General features: G+C 43.2%; 1 protein-coding gene across 1 annotated transcript; it reads right to left on the bottom strand.

Moving 5' to 3' along the window:
- Window positions 1-388: 388 nt before the first annotated feature.
- Window positions 389-10,983, bottom strand: LOC129552140 (prolactin-inducible protein homolog). Its single transcript, XM_055420304.2, has 4 exons — window positions 10,861-10,983; window positions 9,281-9,389; window positions 949-1,063; window positions 389-625 (listed from the first exon to the last, which is right to left on the bottom strand). Exons 1-4 carry the CDS (start codon window positions 10,953-10,955, stop codon window positions 507-509), a joined length of 438 nt encoding a protein of 145 aa, XP_055276279.1. The 5' UTR covers window positions 10,956-10,983; the 3' UTR covers window positions 389-506.
- Between the last annotated feature and the right edge of the window lie 627 nt (window positions 10,984-11,610).

Genomic DNA, 11,610 nt, shown 5'->3' with positions numbered 1-11,610 from the left:
CTTTCATGGACAGTTCAGTTCAGTTCAGTCACTCAGTTGTGTCCAACGCTTTGCAACTCCATGGACTGCAGTACGCCAGGCCTCCCTGTCCATCACCAACTCCCGAAGTTTACTCAAACTCACATCCATTGAGTTGGTGATATCATCCAACCATTTCATCCTCTGCCCTCCCCTTCTCCTGCCTTCAATCTTTCCCAGCATCAGGGTCTTTTCCAATGAGTCAGCTCTTCGCATGAGGTGGCCAGAGTATTTCATGGACAGGGAAAGCCCAAAAACTCTCCTCAGTAAAGGTCCTTTGAAAAAGCAGAAGCCTAAAAATTCTGGCTGTTCTGAGATTCCTTTGGGTAGATTTTGTAGGAAAGACACAGGAGAAGTCAGAGAAGCTTGTGAGAAGTTTATTTTAGAGACTAAAGTTATCTAGTTGACCCCAACCAGCTTTCCTTGGAGGAAATCCCCTGCTGGTGGGGTTGGGATGTGCAGAGACAAAGGCTTCCATTTAGATCAGACTATGGTAGGCTCTTAGTGATAAAAAACCTATTTGCTTTAATAGGTATCACTGCCCAGTCATCCGGGCAGATATTTAGTTGACGAACAACGTCAACCACTGCTGTTACTTTTATAGTACCTGAAAGAGATAAGGAAGGACAAAGGTCATCTCTGATAACACTCCAACCCCAATGCCTTGACTTTTCTGCCATCACCAGGAATTTCCCCACTGGGATTCAGTTTCCTCAAATCATTTACAAATATAGGTTTCTTATTCACTTTTCTCCCAAACCTTTCACCTTTCGAATTGGGCGGAGTCCCCACATTCTCTCTGCCTCTTCTTCCCTCCCTTCCTCTCTGCCCTTCCTCATGGAGGTTCTGATCCAGATCTGGAGCCATGTTTTTCTTGTGTTTTTTCCCTCCCGGGAGGATAGTTCTTCCCTTGGCATCTCCTGTACTTACTGTTGGTTTGCAAATCCCAGAAGAATCTCCTTGGGTAACTGTTACAGAGGCAGGAGGTGAATTTATAATTAAAATTGCCTTCAATCGGAATGTTGCTTAGAAGATAAGATTTAATCTGGGGAGAGAGGACCCAGTGTTAGCTTGAGGATGGAAAAGTGAAAGACAAGAAAGGGTGCAGAGGGAGGAGGAAGATCTACTTAGTGACTGAAAAGCAGGGATGGATGTGGGTCAGAGGCAGGAGGAGTCGACTATGTGGTGTCGTCTAGGTCAGAAGGTCTTCTGTCCTCATGTCCTCAGATTCCTGCTTTAGCAGCGTGGGTCTAGGGCTTGGGAGGAAAGAGGTAAGTGAGTTCACAGGGCTGGGATAAGTCATCTTGGGGCAGTTGATCATCTGGGGAGCAAGCTTGCCTTGCTTCCCTTGTCAAGGCTGTCCGGAATTGGGCTGTGACCACAGCCTGGCTGACTGTGTGTGGAAGTCAATGCCAGGCCCCATTGCCAGACTGTGGCTGAGTCCCAGCCGTGTTCCTCTAAAACTCTGTGACTTCCGGTAATTAGTGACCTTTCATAATTAGGGTGACGTGTCTCACTCTTGTTTTCCTCAGTTCTGAGGTGAAAGCAATTACTCACCAACCCTGGCTGCTACCAATGGGCTCCAAATGAGATTGAGATCTTGAAGTTAGTTTTCCTTTTTTTTTTTTTCAAATCGAGAGCACTTTACAACTTAAGATCCCGGAGTATACGGGCTTCTTCCTTGGTGGCTCAGTGGTAAGGAATTCACCTGCTAATGCAGAATACACGGGTTCCGTCTCTGGGCCAGGAAGATCCCACATCCCACAGGGCAAACTAAGCCCATGCAGCACAGCTATTCAGCTTACGGCTCTACAGCCCATTCTCCCCAACAAGAGAATTCACTGCAACGAGAAGCCTATTCCCTGCAACTGGAGCGTAGCCCCTGCTCACTGCAACTAGAGAAAAGCCACACAAGGAAGACCCAGAACAGCCAAAATTAAGAAGCTAAAAAAACGAAGATCCCAGAGTATAGCATATGTACGTTTCAGTGGAGTCAAGAAGCTTCTGTCTAGTTAGTGCTCAGCATGGGAGTTTTATTATGGGGTCCATAAACCCAGAAAGATCTGTGGATAGTATTCAGTGAGTCTGTGTATTCAGGTGGAGAGAAGTTTTATCTTTATTTTTACTAGACTCTCATTGAAACTGAGCACTTGTGTTACAAAGGTCATCAGTAATCCGTGGTGGTATTAGCAGTATCCGTGATCTTATCCAGAAGAGAGACATAGATATGTTTGCACTAATTATAATTTTAGAGATCTTGAAATATTTTCTCCTCATCACTGCCTTTGTGCTCTATCAGACTGACATGCATAGTCATGGCTGGGGCCATCAGCCTGTTTCCTGAAGCTTCTCCAGGTAACTGACAGCTCTGCGCTAAATGGCCTGTCAGCCCCCAAACAGTGAATTCAAATGTTCTCACCCTTAGAATTTTACTCAGAATACTTTGGACATCCTGGTGTTGCTATAGAGAAATCTACCCTTGCCTTGTTTAGTTTTTTATTACCTTTACAACAATATATTTTTATCTATTCCCCTTCATGGATCACAGCATTGTCACGGCAAAGAGTCTTGTGTAACTCAATGAAGCTATGAACCACACTGTACAGGGCCACCCGAAATGGATGGGTCATAGTGCGGAGTTCCGAAAAAACGTGGTCCACTGGAGAAGGGAATGGCAATCCACTTCAATATACTTGCTTTGACAACCCCATGAATATTGTGAAAAGGCAAAATGATATGGCACCAGAAGATGAGCCCCCAAGGTTGGACGGTGTCCAATATGCTACTGGGGAAGAGCAGAGAAATAGCTCCAGAAAGAATGAAGAGGCTAGGCTAAAGCAGAAATGACACTCAGTTGTATACGTGTCTGGTGGTGAAAGTCAAGTCTGATGCCACTAAGAACTTCACTGCATAGAAACCTGGAATGTTAGGTTCATGAATCAAGGCAAATTGGACATGATCAAGCAGGAGATGGCCTGAATGAACCTTGACATCTTAGGAAACAGGAATGAGTGAATTTAACTCAGATGACCATTATATCTACTACTATGGGCAAGAATACCTTAGAAGAAATGAAATAACCCTCAGAGGCAACAAAAGAGTCTGAAATTCAGTGCTGGGTGCAATCTCAAAAACAAAGAATGATCTCAGTTCATTTTCAAGGCAAATTGTTCAACATCACAGTAATCCAAGTCTACGTCCCAGCCACTAATGCCGAAGAAGTTGAAGTTGAAGAATTCTGTGAAGACCTACAAGACCTTCTAGATCTAACACCAAAAAATTATGTACTTTTCATAATAGGGGATTGGAATGCAAAAGTAGAAAGTCAAGGGTTATCTGGAGTAATAGGCCAGTTTGGCCTTGGAGTACAAAATGAGGCAGGGCAAAGGTAGAACTCACTGGTCATAGCAAACACCCTTTTCCAACAACACAAGAGACAACTCTACACATGGACATCACCAGATGGTCAATACTGATATCAGATTGATTATAAGCTTTGCAGCTGAAGATGGAGAAGCTCTATACAGTCAGCAAAAACAAGACCTAGAGCTGACTGTGGCTCAGATCATGAGCTCCCTGTTGCAAAATTCAGGCTTGAATTGAAGAAAGTAGGGAGCAACAAGAGACAATTCAGGTATGACCTAAATGAAATCCCTTATGATTATACAGTGGAGGTGATGAATAGATTTATGGGATTAAATATGATAGCAGTGTGCCTGAAAAACCATGAACAGAGGTTCATAACATTTTACAGGAGGCGGTGACCAAAACCATCCATAAGAAAAAGAAATGCAAGAATGCAGCATGGTTGTCTGAGGACGCTTTACAAATAGCTGAGAAAATAAGAGAAGCGAAAGGCAAAGGAGAAAGGGAAAGATTTGCCCAACTGAATGCAGAGTTCCAGAGAATAGCAAGGAAAGAAAAATAAGGAAGGCTTCTTAAGTGAACAATGTAAAGAAATAGAGGAAAACAACAGATTAGGAAAGACAAGATCTCTTCAAGAAACTGAACATATCAAGGGAATATTTCATGCAAGGATAGACATGATAAAGGGCAGAAATCCTTAGACAGAATACCTTAGACACGGTAAAGACTAACAGAAGCAGAAGAGATTAATAAGAGGTGGCAAGAATACACAGAAAAACTGTACAAAAAGGTCTTAATAACCTGATAGCCATGATAGCATGGTCACTCACCTAGAGACGGATATCCTGGGGGGTGAAGTCAAGCAGGCCTTAGGAATTATTAGAGTGAACAAAGTTAGTGGAGGTGATGGAATTCCAGCTGATCCATTTAAAATCCTAAAAGACGATGCTGTTCTAGTGCTGCGCTCAATATGTCAGCAATGTTGGAAAACTCTACAGTGGCCACAGGACTGGAAAAGAATACTTTTCATTCCAATCCCCAAAATGGACAATTCAAAAGAATGTTCAAACTACAGTACAATTGCAGTCATTTCATATGCTAGCAAAGTAATATGCAAAATTCTTCAAGCTGGGCTTTAGTAGTATGTGAACTGAGAAATTCCAGATGTACAAGCTTTGTTTAGAAAAGGCAGAAGAGTCAGACATCAAATTGCCACCATTTGTTGTATCATAGAAAAGCAAGTGAGTTCCAGGAAAACATCTGCTTCATTGACTACACAAAAGCCGTTGACTATGTGGATCAAAACAAAGTGTGGAAAATTCTTAAAGAGATGGAAATACCAAATCATTTTACCTGTCTCCTGAGAGACAAGAAGCAACAGAACTGGACATGGAACAACAAACTGGTTCAAAATTGGGAGAGGAGTATGTTAAGGCTATATATTGCCACCCTGCTTATTTAACTTCTTTATTTATTATTTTTTTTTATTTAACTTCTTTAGCTACATCATGCGAAATGCTGGGCTGGGTGACTCACAAGCTGGAATCAGTATTTCTAGGAGAAATAACAACCTCGATATGCAAATGATACCACTTTAATGGCAGAAAGCAAAGAGGAATTAAAGAGCCTTTTTGATGAGTGTGAAAGAGGAGCATGAAAAAGCTGGCTTAAAACTCAACATTCAAAAAACTAAGATCATGACATCTGGTCTGGCAAATAGATTGGGAAACAATGGAAACAGTGACAGACTTTATTTGTCTGGGGTTCCAGAATCACTGCAGATGGTGACTGCAGTCATGAAATTAAAACATGCTAGCTCCTTGGAAGGAAAGCTATGACAAACCTAGACAGCATATTAAAAAGCAGAGACATTACTTTGATGATAAAGATCCATATAGTCAAAGTTATGATTTTTCCAGTAGTTATGCATGGATGTGAGAGTTGGACCATAAACAAGGCTGAGCACTGAAAAATAATGCTTTTGAACTGTGGTGTTGGAGAATACTCTTTAGAGTCCCTTGGACTGCAAGGAGATCAAACCAGTCAATCCTAAAGGAAATCAATCCTGAATATTCATTGGAAGGACTGATGCTGAAGCTGAAGCTCTAATACTTTGGCCACCTGATGTGAAGATCTGACTCATTAGAAAAGAACCTGATGCTGGGAAAAATTGAAACAGGAGAAGAAGGGGACAACAGAGGATGAAATGGTTGGATGGCATCACCAATTCAGTGGACATGAGTTTGAACAAACTCTGGGAAATGGTGAAGGACAAGGGAGGCCTGGGGTGCTGCAGTCCATGGGGTAGCAAAGACCTGGACATGACTGAGTGACTGAACAAAACTACAACAACAAAATGTCATCCAGTCCTGTCACTTCATTCAAACAGAAGAGGAAAAAGTGCAAACAGTGAAAAATTTTACTTTCTTGAGCTCTAAAATCACTAAGGATGATGACTGCAGCCATAAAATTAAAACATGCTTGCTCCTTGAAAGAAAAGCTATGACAAACCTAAACAAATTATTATAAAGCAGAGACAACACTTTGCCAACCAAAGTCTGTATAGTTAAAGCTATTGTTTTTCCAGTAGTCATGTATGGATGTGAGAGTTGGACCAGTCAGTCCTAAAGGAAGTCAACCCTGAATATTCGTTGAAAGGACTGATGGTGAAGCTGAAGCTCCAGCACTTTGGCCGCCTGATGCAAAGAACTGACTCAATGGAAAAGACCCTGATTCTGGGAAAGATCAATGGCAGGAGGAGAAGGGGGCGGCATAGGATGAGACCATTAGATATCATCACCAGCTCAATGGATGTGAGTCTGAACAAACTCTGGGAGATAGTGAAGGACAGGGAAGCCTGGAGTGTTGCAGTTTATGTGATCTCTAAGAGTCGGACACGACTTAAGAAGTGAGCAACAACAATCTTTATGAATCAGGATTTTCACTACTTGAATAACCAAAACAAAACATTCCTAGTCCCTTGGATGTCCAACAAAACAGCTGTGATTTGTTGCCAAATGGTAGTGTACAGTTTAAGGTCTTTACTCAAGCTTCACGATGACAGCCATCATATAATCTCTAGAAAATAAAATGTAACTTGTTTATATTTAAGTATATTGCCTTTCAGCTAGTGTGCCCATAAGGAAACACACATATAGCTGTATCACAAGTTTACTTTTTTAATAATTTTATCATTTTTCTTTAATATGTCTGTTTTCCTTTGTAATCAGTGCATTTTATTTACAAATTCAGAGCAATTTTCTGGTAAGAGCTCCAAGACCAGCAAAATGGTCCAGACCACAAATGTTTAAGCACTTGGTTAGCCCTACATTTTCTTCAACATTAAATGATTATATGGTGTTTATATTCAAACACATGTTTGAGGATATAATCTATTCCATTTAAAAAATATTTATTTGTATTTATTTATTTGGCTACACCAGATCTTAGGTGTGGCACAAGGGATCTATTGTTGCAGCATGTGGGATCTAGTTCCCTGATCAGGTCCCCTGCCTTGGAAGCACAGAGTTTTAGCTATTGGACCCCCAGGGAAATCCCAACCTATTCTATACTCATCTTTATGATCTTTAATACCTCACTTGATCAAGAATTTAGTTACATAAACATTATAATTAGTAGAAAATGAATATTAGGTTCTGGAAACATCACACCTACAACATTATTTTTTTTCCAAAGTTTTAAAAATATGAAGGTGTATTCATAGTTATACATTTATTTCATGCTTGCATGCTAAGTTGCTCAGTTGTGTCCGACACTTTGTGACCCCCATGGACTATAACCCGCCAGGCTCCTCTGTTCATGGGATTCTCCAGGCAAGAATACTGGAGTGGGTTGCCATTCCTTCTCCAGAGGATCTTCCTGACCCAGGGATCGAACCTTCATCTCTTATGTCTTCTGCACTGGCAGGCAGGTTCTTTGCTGCTAGCACCACCTGGCCAGCTCACATTTATTTTATAGTTATACATAAATCTTTCTAATTTGCAGCATCATTCATTCTGTGGAGTTCTTTATCTTTGACTTGTACTTGGTTAAGTTTTAAAAAGTTTGCTTTATTTTGTTGTACTAGCATTGTTCTTAAAACGATTTTATTAATCACAGTGGAAAAAAATTATATCAGGTGTCAAATTGTTGATTAAACACACTTTTTTTTACACCTGTTACATTCTCAGGGTTGGAATTGGACTTTCATAATCTGTCACCACTAGAAATTACCATTATCACAAAACTTTTATGCCCATTCTTTTTTCATCTGTGCTTTTGATAAATAAAACACAAAATTGAAAAATTATGACTCACTCTCCCTCCCACCTCTAATTAGTATACATAGTTCATATTATTGGATTGTAAACAGAAAAATTGGATAAAGCAGCTGTATTACTCTTTGCTCAGTGATCAGGAATCTTTCTCCTATAGATGTGGAGCCATTTCTAGAATGCAGTATAATGAATAACAATCCTCACACTCCCAATTTTGTTTTCTATTTAGTCACTGTCCTTAAAGTCTCTGGTGGCTCAGAAGGTAAAGAATCTGCCTGCAATGTGGGAGACCCTTGTTCGATCCCTGGGTCAGAAAGATCCCCTGGAAAGGGAATGGCAACCCACTCCAGCATTCTTGCCTGGAGAATCCCATGGACAGAAGAGCCTGGTGGGCTACAGTCCATGGGGTCGCAAGGAGTCAGACACAACTGAAAGACTAACACTTTCACTTTCAAATCTAATTTGAATTCCAAAGCTGTCAGAAGGTACCTGTGCTTCTTGAGAGATGTCTTTCTGGAATGAGATAGGGCAGATACATGGATCTTGGCCCTTGAACAGAGGTGGCTAACAAGGGATGTGTGTGTGTGCAGTCACTCGGTTGTGTCCGACTCTCTGTGACCCCATGAACTATAGCCTACCAGGCTCCTCTTCTATGGAGTTTTTCAGGCAAGAATACTGGAGTGGGTTGCCATTTCCTCCTCCGGGGGGATCTTCCCAACCCAGGGATGGAACCCGCATCTCCTGTGTCTCCTGCATTACAGGTGGATTCTTTACCCGCTGAACATTGAGGAAGCCCCTAGCGAGGGAGGATCGTGCTTTCGTGACAACAGCAGAGGAGACGGTCAGTGAGGTGGAGAAGGACGCACTCTTCCTGGGGTGGGAGGGGAAGCTCTGTGGGTCCAACCTGCACAGGTCCTTTCCATGGGACCCAGGGCAGTCAGACAAGAGGAGGCCTAAAGCACGTTATCCTTGGAGATCCTCTGGTCTAGATCCTCCCTCTCACCACTGCTGAACTGGGAGAAAGGGAGGAGAAGGGTATGCTTTCCTTATCAGAGAGGAGAGGTTGGGACAACAGTCAGCTTCTGACAAAAGAGCAGACACAGCCAGAGAGCAGAGGAGTGAGAAGAAAGCAGACTCTGCTCAGGGCTTCCTGAGGAGGAGGGTTCCTAACCTGCCCGTCGTTGGCCCTGCGTCTCGTTTCCCCACTTGCCTCAGCCTCCCAGATGGGGTTGTGGGTTTTCCTTCTGAGGCTCACCACGTTCCTGTCCTGCATCTCAAACGGTCAGACCCAGGACCTGGGGAGGGACTCTCCCCCACCTCTCACGCGTTTTTCTTTCTTCCCTCTTAGCTGTGCTTCTCCCACCAGTCATGCCTTCTCTCTCCTCCCTCCCACACTTGTCTGGATTGGGGGGTGTCCCTTCATTTGTAAAATGACAGTAGTCATCTGCCCTGAGCCCCCATAATTATTCTGAGGCTCAAGTATCTATGTAAGCATTGGGAGCAGGAGGGTGGGGGTTCATTATCTTATTAATTACATTATGCGATATTGAAGTCAGAGCTTGATTTAACCATATTCGTAATTAGGAATCAGATTTTTCCCAAAGTGGGCCTCTACTTACCACCATGCATTCCCTCAGTCCTGTTGAAACTTGAAGCACCACGGTGGCCTCTTCACTCCCGTTTATTTGCAGCATCTGCAGGTCCATTGTCATCAACTGTTGATCAGTTCTGGGAAGAGAGAAGCAGGTTGGAGATCAGCAATCAATCCATGAGACACGGGGCTTGCGATCAGCAGAACCAAGGGGACAGAGAAGGTGCAGAGGAAGGAGATGATGAGACCAGGATCAATCACTCAGCATCTGAGTCTCCTGAGAACTTTTGATTTGGGGTTGTTTTGTTCAAATTAGGTGTGCTTACTAAAGCAACTCAAATTCTTTATTTTAAAGCTGAGCATCTTCTTTCCTTCCACTGGTCATCCTAGTTTGCCCCAAAGCAAGGAACTGCCTGGGATGAGGGGGTTTCTAGTGCTAAAACCAAGAAATTCTCGAGCAAACTGGGTTGGGTGGTCACCTTAATTAGCTCAGCTTATTTCAACAACTTGCCATGCCTCAGGGCTGAACAGAGTAGTATCTATATCTGAACTTGTCCTCACTCAGTGTTTCTTGGTGCCTCCACATTATACCAGCTTCTCAAAATCCTGAGTGGTTTTTTCCAGGATAGGACATCTGGTCACACTACACCACCAGAATCATAATCCAGAAACCCAGCATTCCAAACTCTCCTCCTATACAGAAAACTTCCAAGATTTGCTGAGTGATTCTGTTCCTCCCCAGTCCCTAGCTCCATTTCCTACTTACTCCATTCTGCTTGCCCAGTTTCTTGCTTCTGTCAAACATGGACCCTCAGTGAACCAGCTTCTAAGCCTGTGCTTCCTGGTATCAGTGTGTGTTGGGGCAAGCAGTCCTTGTCTCCATCTTTGGTCTTAAGAATAGGGAGAATGTCTAAGCTGCTGGGTCAGGGCAGTCTCGTGCCAAAGGGCCAAGGATCTGTGACCACACCCTCTAATCCTTTCCTGAGTCCTGCCCAAAGCTTCCTAAAGCTATTGTTGGAACTCTCTGACCTGCTTCATCTTCTCTTTCAGGAGGGAAGGTATGAGAAGGTGCGGTTTTCTGAGCAGAATTCTAACAAAGGTATTGACTATGGACAGGATGTGGATCAGAGCTTTGACTCAGAGGTAAAGAATCCACCTTACATGCAGGAGACTCAGGGTCGGTGCCTGGGTAAGGAAGATCCCCTGGAGAAGGAAGTGGCAATCCACTTCTGTATTCTTGCTTGGGAAATCCCATGGACAGAGGAGGCTGGTGGACTACAGTCTATGGGGTCGCAAGAGAAATATAGACAACCTAGCAACTAAACAACAACAACAGCTCCTTACAGCCTGTTTGAACACTGTGAGCCTTATTTCCATGGGCAACCTAGAAGCACCCAGTGGAAATGTCAGGGAATTTGATGACACTCCCTAAGAGGGGAAAAATGGAGCTAGGCCTGGGGTTCATGAGAGTTCCTGGGACTAGAGTTCTGGGAAGTTGAAAAAGTTTTCAGGAACGGATATGCAGATTTCTAGAGTAGGAGTGGAGGAACCCCCTCCCCACCCAATTTTTTGTTTGTTTTTAATGAGGAGGAGAAAGTCTTGGCTCACGTGTCTTCCTGAGCTTTGGTGGTCCCCAGTTGCAGGCAAAGAATCAGAAGCAGGGCAGCAGGGCTGGCCCTGAGCAGGAGATGGAGAGAGTACATGCTGAAAGAGACAGAATGTGATGTCCTAGCGAAGTAGGATCCCAGGTGCTCAGCACAGTCTTTATACGCAGATCAAGGAAGTGGAGAGCTGCCAAGCAGATCCATGTTGTCAATCATACATTTATCCTCCCCACTCATGATCTTTCCTTGTTGAGTTAACGTTTGTTTTTCTATGGAAAAAGTCAACATTCAGCTTGAGAGGAGTCTGGGAGAGGAATTAGATTACCCTTCCTCATTTTCTCACTGTCAGAGTTTCTCAGAATGGCCAGGACCTCAAAAGATATACCAGACTTTCCCTAGTTGACAGAAACGATTTCTTTCTCCTCACCCTTCCACGCCTGTCTGTCCGGCTCTACATGGCCTTAGCTTCAGTCACTGCTTAGATAGTCTCTGGAGCCAGAGAATCCAGCTATGGGAGCAGATTTCAGATCTCAGTCTGGGTCACATTTACTTGTTCCCCTTATTAAGTTCAACAGGACATTCTCAAATCCTTTCTTCAGAAACTAAGGTGATCAATGTCTCCCCAAGGGCCACCAAAAATCATATGGTGGGGGGAACTAGAGATAGACTGCTCTGGATCATGGAAAATTGAGGTCACAACACTGGGTGACTTGAAGATGTTTGTGATTGTAGAGTCCTTCTTAACTTCAGAGTT

Source organism: Moschus berezovskii, chromosome 3 (assembly GCF_049115385.1).
Source record: "Moschus berezovskii isolate FMDL1 chromosome 3, NW_MosBer_1.0, whole genome shotgun sequence".
NCBI classification, from domain to species: domain Eukaryota; kingdom Metazoa; phylum Chordata; class Mammalia; order Artiodactyla; family Moschidae; genus Moschus; species Moschus berezovskii.
Note: the sequence above shows the minus strand (reverse complement) of the source record. Positions and strands in the feature narration are given on the sequence as shown.